At 28.6% G+C, this 15,898-nt stretch overlaps 1 protein-coding gene across 6 annotated transcripts; it reads left to right on the forward strand.

Annotated features, from left to right (window-relative positions):
* The first annotated feature begins 2,707 nt into the window (after window positions 1–2,707).
* On the forward strand, window positions 2,708–15,463 carry Grip (Glutamate receptor interacting protein). Of its 6 annotated transcripts, none has more exons than XM_089229452.1 (13): window positions 2,708–3,048; window positions 3,123–3,224; window positions 4,424–4,574; window positions 6,136–6,423; window positions 6,608–6,783; window positions 7,246–7,332; window positions 7,440–7,572; window positions 7,635–7,864; window positions 8,078–8,281; window positions 10,800–10,931; window positions 12,360–12,820; window positions 13,897–14,046; window positions 14,881–15,463. In XM_089229452.1, the coding sequence occupies exons 1-13, from the start codon at window positions 2,931–2,933 to the stop codon at window positions 15,004–15,006; spliced, it is 2,358 nt and encodes a 785-aa protein (XP_089085578.1). In that variant the 5' UTR covers window positions 2,708–2,930; the 3' UTR covers window positions 15,007–15,463. The 6 variants fall into 6 exon arrangements, with proteins under 6 accessions (XP_089085578.1, XP_089085582.1, XP_089085580.1 ...); XM_089229456.1 differs by having other exon boundaries at window positions 2,711–3,021; XM_089229454.1 differs by having other exon boundaries at window positions 2,712–3,036.
* Window positions 15,464–15,898: the final 435 nt, after the last annotated feature.

Genomic DNA, 15,898 nt, shown 5'->3' on the forward strand with positions numbered 1-15,898 from the left:
TGTGTTTTTCCTTTCCTGGTTGGGAAGTGAATCTATTTGGGGCTTTGGGGAGGTCAAATTTTGAAATTCCCAGTAGTTTTCAAAAGCATCAGGAAAAACGGGTATTTTTACGCATAATCAATTCTTGAGGAAAATCAATTTTAATATTTGGTATCACTCTAAAACAAACCATACCATAGGCACATGAAATTTTTACTGAATGTTTTACATTTATTTTCTACACTTGATACAATTTTTAAAATATTTAAAATATTTAAAAATTATTTTTAGACATTTTTAACTTTTGATCTTTTTAATTTTTTTTATAAATGACAGTACAATTTTATTCTTATATAATAAAAAAGCTTTTAAAACTTAATACAATACGGGCCCTAATATATTGTTACAATGACAGTTAAAAAATATAAAAAATATACTATCACAAACTTTTTTTTAAATAAGCGTTTAAATTTCGAATTTTGACAAAATACGTAAAAACAAGAATATTTACAATTTATTTTGAGTTAGAAATTCATAAAAATATCTTTTTAAATCTAAGATTTTAAAATTCAATGTAAGATTCTTCATGAGTTTGCTACTTTTATCAAATAAAAAATGTCAACTAGAAAGTAAAATTAAATTTTTATGAGCATTGGAATTACAATATTGGATATTTACTTAATTTCTGTTGTACCGATATTTTTATTTTGTTGTTATTCAAAGAATAATAACTGTAGAAATTTGAAATTTACACCATATATTTATTTTATCAATTCATATACTTGATAAGGTTTTAAAAATATTTCTTCTTTTTTAAAGTTATTTATAGACATTTGAAATTATCCGGTTTTTAGTTTTTTATTCTATAAACGTCAATAAAATTTTATTTATTGGGTCAAAAAAATTGAAAATTTGATACAAGGTTCCCTATCAGTTTATATAATAGCAGATCAAAAATATTAAAAATACATCAGCAATTCTTTTTTATAACCATTTAAAGATCAAATTTCGACAAAATTTAACAATTGAAAATTTACAAATTCTTTGATTGTTAAAAATTATTGAAACGTTATTAACTTTTATAATTAAGGATTTAAAACTAAAAACAAATTTCTATGTATGTAGTTATTTCTGTGACAAAAAAAATCAAAAAATATACAAACACAGTTTTTAATATAGTTATTTTAAGTTCAAATTTGAATGAAATTATCTATTAAATATTCAAAAAATAACAATTTTAGCTATATTATTGTAATTTAAAAATATTATTCATGGGTACTTTAAATTGGATATAGGTAGATACTAGATACTATGAATGACTGAGTGAGTCGTGAGCATAATGAATCTGATTTGTTAAATTGTAATTTATTTTATGGATAGCCCCCAACATTTTATTTTGGATATACCTACAAAAGCAATATAAATCATATAGTATAAAACTATAAAATATCCTAGACTGACAAACCTTCTCCGTTCAGAATCGTTTTTCGTATACAATAATATAATTAGTAATTACATTGAATTCAAATTTATATCATCCATTACAGTAACCCATTTGTAAACTACTTTACACAGTCGAGCATATCTAATACTTACCCACCTTTTGATTTTTATATTTTATGCGTTGTTTTTTAAAATTATATTTTTAAATAATTTTTTATTTTTCTTAAATTTTAGATTTCATTATTTCAAAGATCATTTATTAAAAATACGAGTTTTTTTTATTATATAGGTAAATTTATTTCGAACATGTGCTCGTTCACGCTACATAAGTAACAAGCATGCCATTCGTGCTTTTGACGACATAATATTATTATTGGTGCCACATAGTTTAATTTATACAAATAATCTGTTATATAATATTATGTATAATACACATTTTTAATGAATATTGAATATTGAAAAATGAAGTACAATTTACAGTTACATTTTTATGTTAAATTTATGTACCTATATAATATCATGAACATGTTTGATTGTTTTAAGGACATTTTTGATATTTCTAGGACATATTCACATATCACTTTTTTAAGGTCAAAGAAAAGCGACAGTGTTAGCATAGTTATAACTGGTACTACTGTCTAAGGGATTTATTGATATACCTACTTACACATAATTATGCATGTCTATATCAATATATCTAATTAAATAATCGTTAGAAAGAGTTACTTTTGTTTAGAATACTAAATATTTATTGTTTATTGAAAAGTAAATTATAATTATGTTTAATAGTTGAATAACATTAAACCTCCAAAAAATAAATTAATAAACTATATTGAATACATTTTGTACGTTTTAATAGTATAGTTCTAATAATTGTTAAAAAAATAATTTTCATTCATTTTATTCAACGGGAAAAATAGTTTATTTTGTTAATTAATTTAGCTAATTTTTTTCTCTAAACATTTTAATATCACACGGTTGGATATTATTAACATACGCTGCTGTATATATAATATGAGCCTTCACGTTCATTCGTTATTCTTGTCTCCAATCCCTTTACTCTATAATTAGACTCACTCCCCCACCTCAAAACACGTCAACGCCAGTCCTTGGACGTATATGAAAACAAATATAGAATTTCTTTAATTTGTTTATTTTTCTGTCCTTTTTTTGTAATTGTTTTTACACGAAAAGGTTGATATTTATTATTTTGTGTGCAGTTTGGCAAAAGGCGACTTTAACGACGGAGGCGTAAGTGCGTACTGCATAATATATTCAGGCTTTTTTTCAAATCGTATATTTTCTTTTCATCGTTTTCGGCATCGGTGGAAGGGACGCGGGTGTATAGTATATAGCAATGAGTCGTGTGTTCCAAAATTAAACTTCAGCCAAATGGATCACCGACATGATTGTGTCTAGAGTGTACAGTTTAGTGTACACCGCGCCGTCATCTCGTCGTGTCGCTCTTTTGACTGTGCTGTACCGCAAATCAGCATGACGACGGCGCAATGTTTTCGTCGTTAAAGTTTTCCACGCTACGGTCGAAGAAACACACGTCTCCGAAACAAAGCGTGCAGCACCGGAAGTCCACGAGCAAATGTAAGGAGCCTACACGTGAGCAACATTGTATACGTCCGAATATTATATATGAGCGGTCGACGTCGAATTCACGATCACATTCTCGTAATTATTAATTTTAGGGCTACTGGACAAGGTGTGTTCCACCCAGAAGAGCGAAGACAAACGAATGGTGTCCAAGCACGCGGTTTACGAGTCCAGCAACTACACGGATCAATGTATGGGTATACTATACATACTACATAGTATATAATAATAAAAATATAATATTGTTTATGAATTCTAAGACTTTAATTATAATAAAGAATTGAGTAATATATATTTATAACAGGCCTTCAATAGACGCGATAATAAATAGTGATTACAATATAAATTAACTTACAAGTATAATATATATCAGGGGTGGGCAACTGGCGGCCCGCGAGCCTTTTTTATCTGGCCCGCGCTACATTTTCAAATTGCATTAGGTATAGGTATACAATTTTAAACTTTATCGTCTATACTCTATAATGTCTAGTATAGTGTATACTCTATCTCATCGATATAATAATTGTTATCTGCTATTGAACATTGTTAAATGTATAAATGTCAAATATGAAACATATTAAATCAAAACATAGAAATCGACTTACAGATGAAACATTAAGTCACCTACTTCGTGTTTCTTCGTCCGAAATAGAAGTCGTTGTCATTAGAAGCCACACATCCTCAAAACTCTCACTAAACTGAAAATAACTATTTATATTTAAATATTTAATTAAATTATTTTCAATAACGCTTTTTGTATTACCTATGTCCTATTTCATTATAAACAAAATAAATGCTATTTAAAATGTATATTTTGAATGACCTTTTGTTTTTTGCTTTCTATGCTCTGGCCCGCTATATATTTTAAATTTCTAAAAATTGGCCCTATACGGGCTATAGTAACTGTGAGTTGCCCATCCCTGATATATATACTCTATGCTCATTATTGTTGTAAAAGTCTTAATTAATTTAATATTATGTAGCTATAATTATAATCGGTTGCATACTTTTTAATTATTATCGGAGTATGATGGATGTATAGGCGTATATATAGCTATACAACTGTTTAGGTGCTACATAAATTTCAAAATATTAAGATTATTACGAAAGATCATTTTCATGTACGTGTTTTATTATAATTTTTAGTAATTCGTATTTAAAATGGGGAATATTATAAGAAAATTAAAAATTGAAAGTGAAAATCGTATAGATTCCAATTATGAATTGATATAGGCATGCGCGTAATCATATAAAAAATTAATAGGATTTAAATGACTTAGGATAAAACCATAAAACACTACTAGAAAACGCATCAAAATTTTTTTTTTTATTAAAACCAAATTTCTTATAACTTGATTGGTATTTTAGTGTATACACCTTTAGTCTTTATTTCCAGACCAGTATGTGAAGCACAAAATCATCGACGTGTTCATCGAGCGGGAAGACGGTAGTCTCGGGATAGTACTGCGTGGTGGAGCACATCCGGATCCTGACATGTGCAAGCCGTTGACTGTGACGCACGTCAGACCTGACGGACCTGCCGATAGGTTAGTACTTATTAAAACTGGAATCGTTGTTCAAACTATGTAAATTGATGATAAATTAATAAAATAATAACTCATCATTCATAATAATAATTAATGTTATCATCAATGAGTATAGAGTTCCCAGGATTTTTCAATGTGAAGGAGGAGGAGTGGCTAAACAAAGTAAATCAAAAATCTGTTATACTATAGGTCGTTATAACTTAATCTCGTGACCATAATAACCTCCAAAAATAATTGATGATACGCAAAATATTTCTTAAAAACCGTTTTCAGAAATACCATGGTTTGTACTTAATACGGTCAATGCGACTGAAAGCTCCTAATATAATTCCTTTCACTGGGTGTCTGCAGGGTACGACACTATATATGCTCAGTGATCTAGCATGGATCCGGACTATTCAGTGATGACATGTTTAGGATTTACTTTGGGAGCTTCGATAATAGTAAAAAATGTATCAATGGACTTATATGACAAGATGAATATAATGAAAACAATTCGTTCCAGCTATTTATTAACCAATCAATAATAATAATAATTATTATTAATTCTATATAACAAAACAGATATTGTAATAAATAAAAAATAATAAATAGTAACTATTACTTATTAATTATTAATACTAAATCTGAAGTATGTAATAAATGTCGACTAGTGAAACTCAATAACAATTTATATTGTACTCTGTGTGCCTAGGTATGTCCCAGCCAAACTAAAGTGACTTTCAACGTCATTTGTTTAAAATGTACATTACCTTTTTTCTACCACTTCTACTAGTTCTACTACATAATGCTCTTTTCATTTTATCCTTCAAATTGGTCTAAAACATTATTTGGTAGAGCCTTATACAGTTACACATCATGATACATTCTTCTATTAATTTCTGTTATTATCATTATCATTATTTGTTATAGTACCTATATATATTTTTTATTACCTATTACTTATTAGTTATTAGTGCTTTTTACCATTATTATTTTCTACTTAGTTTTGTTTCTGTTAAAATCTCATTGAATAAAAAAAAAAAACAGCCAGCCACTAATAATTGCTCAATAATTTATTTTTTCTAACTGGTCGTGGGAATACCATAAACACAGGGATTTAAGCGAGGTACAGTCAATTGATCAACTGCGATTGGCATGAAATTTATCGAATTGAAGAATACATGAATTACCTTCTCATCTAATATTAGATTCAATTTTTCTAATAATATTATTAGAAAAATGTTGATGGTAAAAACGTGCATTTAAGTCAAGCATTTTATTATTTTAAATTTTTTTTAAAAATCAATTTTTTTGAAGTTATTAATTTTAACATAGGTAATAATTTTTTTTCAAAATATTCTTCTGGGGAATTCTCGGACTTAAGTAAATCTTAAATTATTTACTATATAAATATCATGATATTCATAACTTTTTCATACATTTATAACTAGTATAAATTTTTTTTTTATTTATCAGGTATTTATATTCTCCTTATAGTTATAGTGTATCTTATATCTACAAATTAGGTTATTAATTTAGTGAAATATAATTTATGCTTAATACATTGATTTATTTTTAGAGAAGGCACAATTAAGGTTGGTGACCATTTATTAGCCGTCGATGGTATTTCATTAAATGGCTTAATACTGGCTGACGCTGATGCAATACTCAGACAGTCGGATGGAGCATGCCGATTGACCGTTCGATACCAAGTTTCGGCTGCGGATCGAGTCGGTAATACCACTTGTCCAATGTTGGTTGAAGTTGAAAGTCCAAGACCCCATCAATTAGGTCTAACTTTGACAAACACAATCAATAATAGTGCAGTCGTAGTCGATCATGTAAAACCTGGTAGCATTGCCGAGCGGTAAGCATCTTATTATTCGTACTTATACCTTTGATCATTGATCCTTGTACATATTACAATCAATATCAATATATTGGAACAAATTTCGTATAGTCTTAACTGGTTATCTTTAACACTCAAATATACTAATTATATACTTCACACAATACATATTACCGTGGTATGAAATTATACTTTGTCGAAGATGTGGTGCTTTATTTCCGGGTGATCAGATAGTGGCCGTAAATGACACAAGGGTGGCCGGCCTAAGGACAGCGGCCAGTGACGTATACAAACTACTACGAACATGTGGAGGCGCTCAGTCCACTCTCAGACTAGAAATAATACCGGCATTTACCACAGACTTAATACATGCAGATTGTAAGTGCGACTGTACTCAATGTATATAATTAGTAATTACTAATTACTTATTATAAATATTTCATATTTGAGTATTGAGTGTATTGTCATGTATAATTGTTTTAAAACGTTATTTGTCAATGTTTTGCTAAAAAATATAATCTATACATAGGTATTTCATTTTTTAGTGTAACCGTAATTCTATTGGGTTGTTTTCACTAACCAATAACAATGATAGTTGATGTATTAAACATTAATCCACTTGGCTTTCCAAATATATATTGCACTGCAATTCATATTTTCGTATTAAAAATTAAGTTATTGTATACAATTATTGGGTACTAACGTAAATAAGCCTTGAGAGGGTGCTGGGAATTATCCTTATCGCATTCCTTTCAAATATTACGCCACTGATATTATATAGGTATATAACTGTATAAGTACCGATATTTATGTAATATTATAATATATACCCGTTTATAGATTGTTCGTCATACGATTCTCGTCAACATTTATACTCCGTATACGAAGATCCCATCGATCCTGTAGTTTGGGAACCAACAGAAACGCGTAAGATTATTTATTACAGAATATTCACGTAGACTTTTTTGTCTGATAGTTATAACATATTTTAAAAATGAATACTTTAAATGTTATCAAAATTGGGTTGTGTATAGATAACGTAGTACGAGTAGACTACAATATATTGACTTTGGTGGCCGACGAAAACGGTCGGTTCGGAATGGACATTCGATCGAATAACATGGCACTTGTTGTTTGTTATATTGAACCCGGAGGACCCACTGACAGGTGCTTTTATTTTAAATGTACTTTTTTTATTGTTTAAATTAATGTATATTTTGTTTTTCTAGAACCGGTTGCGTGCAAGTTGGCGATCGCATACTGTCTGTAAACGGGTGCAAGAGCACCAGTTTCGTGCCTTTATACCAGCAACCGCTGCACGATTTTTTAGGACCAGAAGTAAAAAATGCATGCATTAAGGTGGAGTTTGACATAACTGACTTTGTAGTTCCCACGTCGGGAGAGTTCACAGTGAAGTTACTGAAAAACGACTATAGAAGTCTCGGAATCACGATAACAGGTATAATAACTGTGAATGTATACTACGTACAATAATAATATACTCAGGTACAATGTACAATATTGTACAATGACTAAATTTGTTTTTATAGAGTAAAAGTGGGAAAATCCTTCTTTAAAAAAAATAGATATATTTATTTGTTCATGCGCCTGCATTTGTTATACTATTGGTCATATTGTATTGATCGGTGCTTATATATATTATATTTTATAGACGATGGTAACGGGCAAGTGTGTATTTCGGAAATCATACCTGGCTCTATAGCTCATCGGTCGGGCACATTAAAAATTGGGGACACTTTGTTGGCTGTGAATAATAAATCGCTAAGTGATTGCACTAGACAAGAAGCAAGTAGTATACTCCAAGAAGCTGGTGATGTGGTGACGCTGCGAGTACGAACTTCCAATACAACGATAGGTAATATACCTCCTATTGCTTATAATTTTATTAACACTTAAATAATATGCAATAATATACACCTAATTTTTCTAATTACATATAAACTATAGTCGTTGTTCAATTTAAGACACTTGGATTTCGATGTTAAAATACTATAATAAAAAATTGTGTATTTAAATATTTTCAATTTTTATGAAAAAAAATATTCACAGATTAATAACCATTATTATATTTAAATAAATTTAATTTTTGTGGATATATCAGTAATTTAAATAAAAGTGTTATCATAAAAATGATACTCTTTTTTTTTAGATTCTGAGTGGAGCGAGGTAGGTATTGGTTTTACAATTATGTTTATTTTTTTTTTATTCTGTAAACACTTTTTCTCCCTCAAAACTTGCTTTAAAGTATCAAGTGTAGCATCTTTTCTGAAAGGTAATGTCCTTTTCGAAACGGTACTCGTAATAAAAGCGGTTAAAGGAGAAAAAACGTACGATTTCATGATTTTACAATATTAAATTATTACAGACGACGTTTTTTATTTTTTTGAAATTATAACAATATACCTAATTAATATAGTATAACATATCATAGACTGATAAACCGTCGTCACTCAGGATCGTTTTTTGTATACAATGATATTACATAATTAAATTCAAATTTAATACCAGCCAATAGGTACAGTAACCCACTTGTAACCTACTGTACTGCAGTGCGACATCCACTTACTTACCCGTTTTTCAATTATTAGATTTCATTGATTTTATATTTATTTGCCTAGTTGGATAGTTAAACCATCTTTAATGGAATGTGTTTTTTTATTTTTAAATGGAATTTCATATCTTTATATTATTTGGGTAACTTTTTTTTTTAACTGCCTATGGCATCTTTATTTAATCAACGAAAAGTCTTTATAAGTATAATACATTGGGACTAAATTTGATAATTGATGTACAATATGATAATTTATGTAAGTATTACTTATTGGGTAACTAATAAAAAAAAAAATAATAATAAACGTTAACATAACTTCGTGTTTATGTTTCTATTTATTATTTATTGTGCTAATTTATATTACGTAGACATACCTATATACGCTTTGGCGCTGTTAGATTAAGAACACATTACTCTAAATTAAGCATTCTTTTATTAATTATCAGTATTCAGTTTCATGTTTGTCATTTAAATAATATTTTTAAACAACATATTTATCAATATCACAAACAAGAATTTTATTTCGTTTAACAAATATAATTATCCTTAATTCTAATACATTTTAAATTAAATTTATTATTTTAATATATATTTTGACCCTAATTATGTGGTAATAATTGTATTTGAAAAAACAAATTTATTTCATATTTATTATCTTTTTAAAACGTTGTCTTACTATTATTTTATTTTTTAAATTTAAATTAAACGAAATTTAATATGGATAGAGCATAAACATTCCAAACAACTAATATAAGGAAAATTGCCTTAAAATTAAAAAAAAAAAATTTTTCAATTTACGTAACATAATTTAGTCAAATTAAAATTGTATATTAATTTTTAGTTGTGTTTAGTTGTCCTTAAGTATCTTCATTTGTTAGATGTTAGATTTATTTAATTTTTTGTAATAATTTAATATTATATTTATATAATGTGTTTGTCAAGATGCAACTAGAGATACAATGTAGGAGGAATTTATAAAATTGGGTAACGGTTATCGATAATCTTTTTGTACAGGTTATGTTATGTGCAAGCTTGGTCTAAATTATTTTTATTGCTAAGAATATTTATTCGAATTATTTAATAAAATCTTGAGGTGGGTTTTTTCGAGTGTAAAAGTTGGGTCGTAGCAGTACCTAATTTTATTACTTTTATTTTGAATCCGGAATATGTAGTCGAAAAAGAAGTATTAAAGTATTTTGAATACATTTAAGAAAATATATTCTGAATACATATTCAAATACTAGAAAAAGTATTCATTACTATTAGAATATATATTTTTCCCGCTAATATTTATCAGTTTTGAAATGGTTGGAAATTAACGTGAATTAATCATATTTCATTCAAAGGTAAAAACCATTATTCATAATTTAAAATGTGATTGATATATTTAATAGAAAAATATGTTTCGTCACAAATATAAACAATTTTTCGAATAAAAAATTAAAAAATACAAGAAAAATTATTCGGTATACGTAGGTATTTGAATAATTTATTCAAAAAGTAAATAGTAATCAAATAAAAAAAAAAGTATTTGAATACTTTACAAGACTGGGTCCTGGCGTATTTTAATGAATACCTATACATATAAGTTGTGTTCACCAATTAGCGTTACACGCCTAGGCCCGGGAGGCACCACGCCACCACGTAGAGGTTAGGTAGAAAGTCCATCGAATATTTTGTTTTACCTTTACTCTGATTATCCTATCGTAGTGCGGTGTGTTCATTATTAGTGGGTTTTTAAACATAGTGATCTATGAAAAACGTAGTATAAAAATTGCAATTGCATGGATTCAATTTATGATTATTTGATTTGGCTTATTAGATGATTATGAAAACGAAGATGATTTGGTTCAGTACACAGTAGAACTATACAAAAAAGGAGAACCGTTGGGTATTACCATCACAGGTTCAGAAGATTCCCGCTTACCGATTTCTATACAAGAATTATCACCAGGTATCAAAAGTTACTAAAATATTTTATTAATCATTAGGTTCTGATTAAATTATTTTAAGAAATTACATATTTAGTTTTGTTTGGTTGTTGATTGTGGAGTTCCAGAAATAAATAACCATATTAAAATTAAATTAAAATTTAGCAGACTTTAACCATGTAATATTAAGTTTAAGTTTAATTTTCATGATTGGCTAAAAATTTAGTAACATTTAAATTGTATTCTAAACAGTTAAGTTATTTACTCTTAAGCTCATTAGTTGAGCGTTTTAATTTATTGAAAAGTTTTATTTAACATTGTTGGTAAGTCGTAAATACCTACATAATTTTATTGGATTCAATAATATTTAGTATATCTAGTTTTCGTATTATGCTAACGGAAAATTGGGGCTCACAATACAGATAAAAATCACTATATCAAAATTCGTATCGTTAATATAATAGTTACGGTTATTACATATTATTATACATACACGATACACGAAACATCATACACGCAAGCTATAACCGTTATAAGACCTAATAACAACAACATAAATATTACAGACATACAATTGTTATGTTTTTTGATTTTATCAGATGTATAAAATTCATTTTTTTATAAAAAAAATAATAACATAGAATTATAGATTATAATATGATAAAAAAATAGATTTTATTTTTATTTTAATGAATGGAGATTCACCACGCATGTTCCCCTCATCTTTTTTTTTCTTCAATGATATGCACTTGCTAAAATTTATTTTTTTAATTTTTAAATATATTTAAAAATCATACTTCCAAATTCTTAAGATTTTTTGTATGACTTAAGGAGAGTCCTGTGGAGATACAAACTTCTGTTTAACGAATGACAACATCCATTTTCTGCTGTAAATTAATCAGTGAATAATTTTTCTAAACATTCTTACGTATCAAAATCAAACTTCAAACTGGCAGTCTTTAAGTTACTTACCTAGTGTATAATAACGATAATATGTATATCCATGATAATGGATTTGAAAGATATGGGAATATACGATAGTTAATATTACTCTATCAATATTTATAATTTATAAAAATGGCCAAAGTATAGTAAATCCAATAGGAAATATTATACAAATTGCATAATAATTATATTTTATAATTTTGTAAGACCATTTTTGAGAACTTGATATTTACTTACTTACTTATAAGTATTAAAATTTTTATAACTGATAACAACTCGTTTAAATTTTAAATTAGGTCAAAATGTTCAATAAATATTATTTATTAATGTATTATCTCATATTCTCATTAATTTAAAGTATAGGTAAAAAGCGGGGTTTTTAATTGAAAAACGTAATTTTTTATTTAGAAAAAAACACTCCTTTTGTAGTTAACAAAATTCAAGAATTTAAACAACTAAGTATTGCTTTCATTGTGACGTGCTGTATTGCCTGTATTGTGCTACAGGTGGATTGGCCGACCGGACAGGCGCTATACACGTGGGTGACCGTCTGCTGGCGATCAACGGCGCGGACTTGTCCGAGGCACCGCTGTCCACGGCCATAGCACAGCTGCAGAACACCGACGATCGAGTGGTGATCACTGTTTCGCGACCACAACAGCGGTCGTTGTACACCAGTGCTGGTATGTTGTCCGGGTCCACCGCGGCTGCGGAAGACTCGGCCATCGAGTCGGACACATGTACCCGGTCGGCGCCCAACTTGCATGAGCCGACGCCCGACCGGATTGTGTTCCGGCATCGGTCCAAAAGTGCTCAGAGGAAGGTGCCGGAGTTCGACAGCGACTACTTCGGTGGCACTCTCCGCCCGTACTATATACGCGAGCACGCCGACTACGATATCGATAGTATATTCAAGATAGCCGAGAACCAGGACAGGGACGGGCTGCTCGATTTCGACCTGTTCCAAGTAAGCTGGCGGCCATTCTGGTGCAAAATCGTACATTATTAGTCAATAAATAAACTTATCGTTTGACAATATTATATTAGCCACGAATCAATATAATAAGTTCCCAGTTGCAGGATTTCGGCCTGTTTTACATTTTATATTATGAGCGATTGCGTAAATTCCACCTATTATAATAATAATATATATTCTTTTTTGGAGGTAAATTACCTTTTGATCAGTAAAATAAAAGTAAACTCCGCTAACACTTTTTAGTTTTCTTTATTTCTATCAGTATTAATTTAAAATTAATATATTATGTTGTAAATTTCATTGTAATCAGTCCTTGTATAGGTAATGGGGAGGTATACGTCACGAGGTGACTATAAGTACCCCACGTCACAACTAAATTTTCAGTTATTCTAAAGTAATTAGTTACCTCCATTTTTTTAAAACTAGGACGCATGAAACTGTACTTTAGATTTTTTATAAAATTACAAACTTATAATTTGTTTTTAATAAAATATTGAAATTGATTAGTTGTTAAGTTTCCATCTAATGAGAATTCTACGTATCTACATGGCTATTACTAAATTTGGGTTTGGTATTTAAATTTACGCTTTTTCATAAGTCTACTACAAACAGTGGCGTATTTTTTTTTTTTTTTTTTGGGGGGGGGGGGGTGTCCTCCATGTCTTGACACCCCCCGACATTTAAAAAGAAGTCCTAATATATTGGACATTAGTGTTGTCACTTATTTTATAGTATACTATTTTTATCAAATGTAAAACTTCTTGTCAATTCCTAACATATTAATTTGTTAAAAAATTAATTCAATGTCTTTTTACATTAGTAAATAATACTAAACATTTTGTTTTTGAGGTTCAATAAATGTTGACACCCCCCGAGAAATCAACCAAAATACGCCACTGACTACAAATTACAATACTCAATGAATTCGTTTTATTTTAAATTGTTATCGAAATCGCAAAATCCATTCGTTGTAGAATCAAAAGATTACATAAATGGGTTTTCAGGCCCTATAGACAAACATTTCGGACTTGTTGTTATAATATAGCTCTATCTTCTATTTTATTTAGGTTACTCTGTTCAAGGACACGGTATACGAAGATTTCGGATTCAGTATATCGGACGGACTGTACGAGCGAGGAGTGTTCGTCAACAATATTAGAAAAGGTGGACCGGCCGATTTGAGTGGCATGTTAAAACGATACGACCGTATAATTCAAGTAGGCGTTTATTCTATACCTACTGTACTATATTGTATAAATTAATTTATACGTGATAGCAGCCAGTAAAGATATGGACTAATGCACTAAAAATCTGATAAATATGTATGAAGACATAAAGTATGAACTCGTGATATGTATGCAAATTTAAAAAATATGCATACTCATGTGTTTTAAAGTATTGCAAAAATATACGAATAAATAAAAATTACAATTTTGGTAAGAAAATATATTGGATATAATATGTATTATACTAGAACGAGTAAGACCATTCGTATAAATCATTTATATTGATGGAATATAATATTAATCAATAAAATGTTCAAATCGCAATATGACGATGGTACATTTTTACATGGCGTTTATATTATTATCCTAAGTTTACAAAATTAAATAATTGAAAAACTACTCGTTTGAATTTTAATTCTGGTATGTACGTCAAAATTTTCAGAAAAAATTTACTACGATTGAAAAGAAGATTCTTGTTAGAAAAACGGAAGTAATTATTTTCAATAATTTACACCTTATAGCAGTACAAAAAATCTCAAAGAATTTGAAAGATAGTCTTAAAGTATATTAAAAATTCCCAAAATCATATTTTTATTAACTATATTATTTACTAAATAAAGGTGCGGTGAGCTTGATTGGTCACTTATCACCCTTTAATCTTTATACAATTTATTCCATTATTAAATGATGTGTGTAATTATTCATATTATAATATGACTCATCTACGTTTTTGGGAACATAATATATGTATAACAACAATATTATACCATTTATACCTATTGTATTGCATAATATGGTCATTAATCGATACGAGTTTTTTTGCAGGTGAATAACACCAGGACAGATGATTCAGACTGCTGTCTGACTGTGCCGTTAGTGGCGTCTGCTGGAGACAAAATCACACTGACCGTGGAAAGACGGAACAACATGCCAAGAATTCAATTTCCTTAGTCGCGTTAAAAATTTACTTATGCGTTTCTGCACAGCATGTCTTACAAACTCGATTCCACGAAAGAAATTTTTGTTTTATGGACTTATGGTTGTATAGACTCCTCGTGTTCTATATACGTTTGATTTATGTATTATTTATATTATTTTTCTTTTTCAAAACGTACAACGCTAATATTACACGATAATAAGCAAAACTCTAATCCTATAATAAAATCATCGTAACTATTTTATAAGTACTATTCGTTAATATGTCTATGTTATTTTAAGTTAAAATCTATGTACATGTTACATTTTTATATTTAATTTTTTTATACTCATTATTTTTATTTTGTCCGTTAATATAATAATTTTAAACGTGTTTATTTATAAGAGCGCGCGATGTCTGTACATGATGTTTTTGAACTGGATATTTGGGTATAATTGAAAGTATACTATAATAAACAATAATTTAATAATATTACCATTTGTGATTATTTTATTTTTTAGGAATTCTTATTTTTTTATTATACAGTACACATAAAAAAAAATTAATATGGTATAGAATGTAAATAGAAGTATTAATTAGTTATATACGCTATGCCAAGGCGGTGACTTGTTTATATGCGCGTGCGAGAGGGATCCACTATTTTATTTTACACGCAGTCTCACACTCAATGGTCACTTATAATATGTTATAACGTACACATTTAAAAGACCTACATTCTTACAATTTGGAAATGGTCTATTTTAAACAATAAAAATTGACCATTCATCAAAATCAATGTCAAACAAGATTATTTATATTTAAAAATTTACAATATGACATATGTTAAATTTATGTATGTAAGGTTTGTAAATTGAATATTTTAAAGTTTCTTATAAGTATACATATAGTTCACAATGAAGCTAAAAA

This window comes from Diuraphis noxia, unplaced genomic scaffold (genome assembly GCF_037042655.1).
Source record: "Diuraphis noxia isolate RWA-SAM2 unplaced genomic scaffold, SU_Dnox_SAM2 contig0005, whole genome shotgun sequence".
NCBI lineage: Eukaryota > Metazoa > Arthropoda > Insecta > Hemiptera > Aphididae > Diuraphis > Diuraphis noxia.

Excerpts from the sequence above, each read along its gene's own strand:
- Grip (XM_089229452.1), top strand. The coding sequence starts at position 2,931 with ATGTTTTCGTCGTTAAAGTTTTCCACGCTACGGTCGAAGAAACACACG. Across the intron at positions 4,575-6,135 it reads CCTGACGGACCTGCCGATAG|AGAAGGCACAATTAAGGTTG; the intron begins GTTAGTACTTAT and ends ATTTATTTTTAG. Across the intron at positions 14,047-14,880 it reads GATACGACCGTATAATTCAA|GTGAATAACACCAGGACAGA; the intron begins GTAGGCGTTTAT and ends GTTTTTTTGCAG.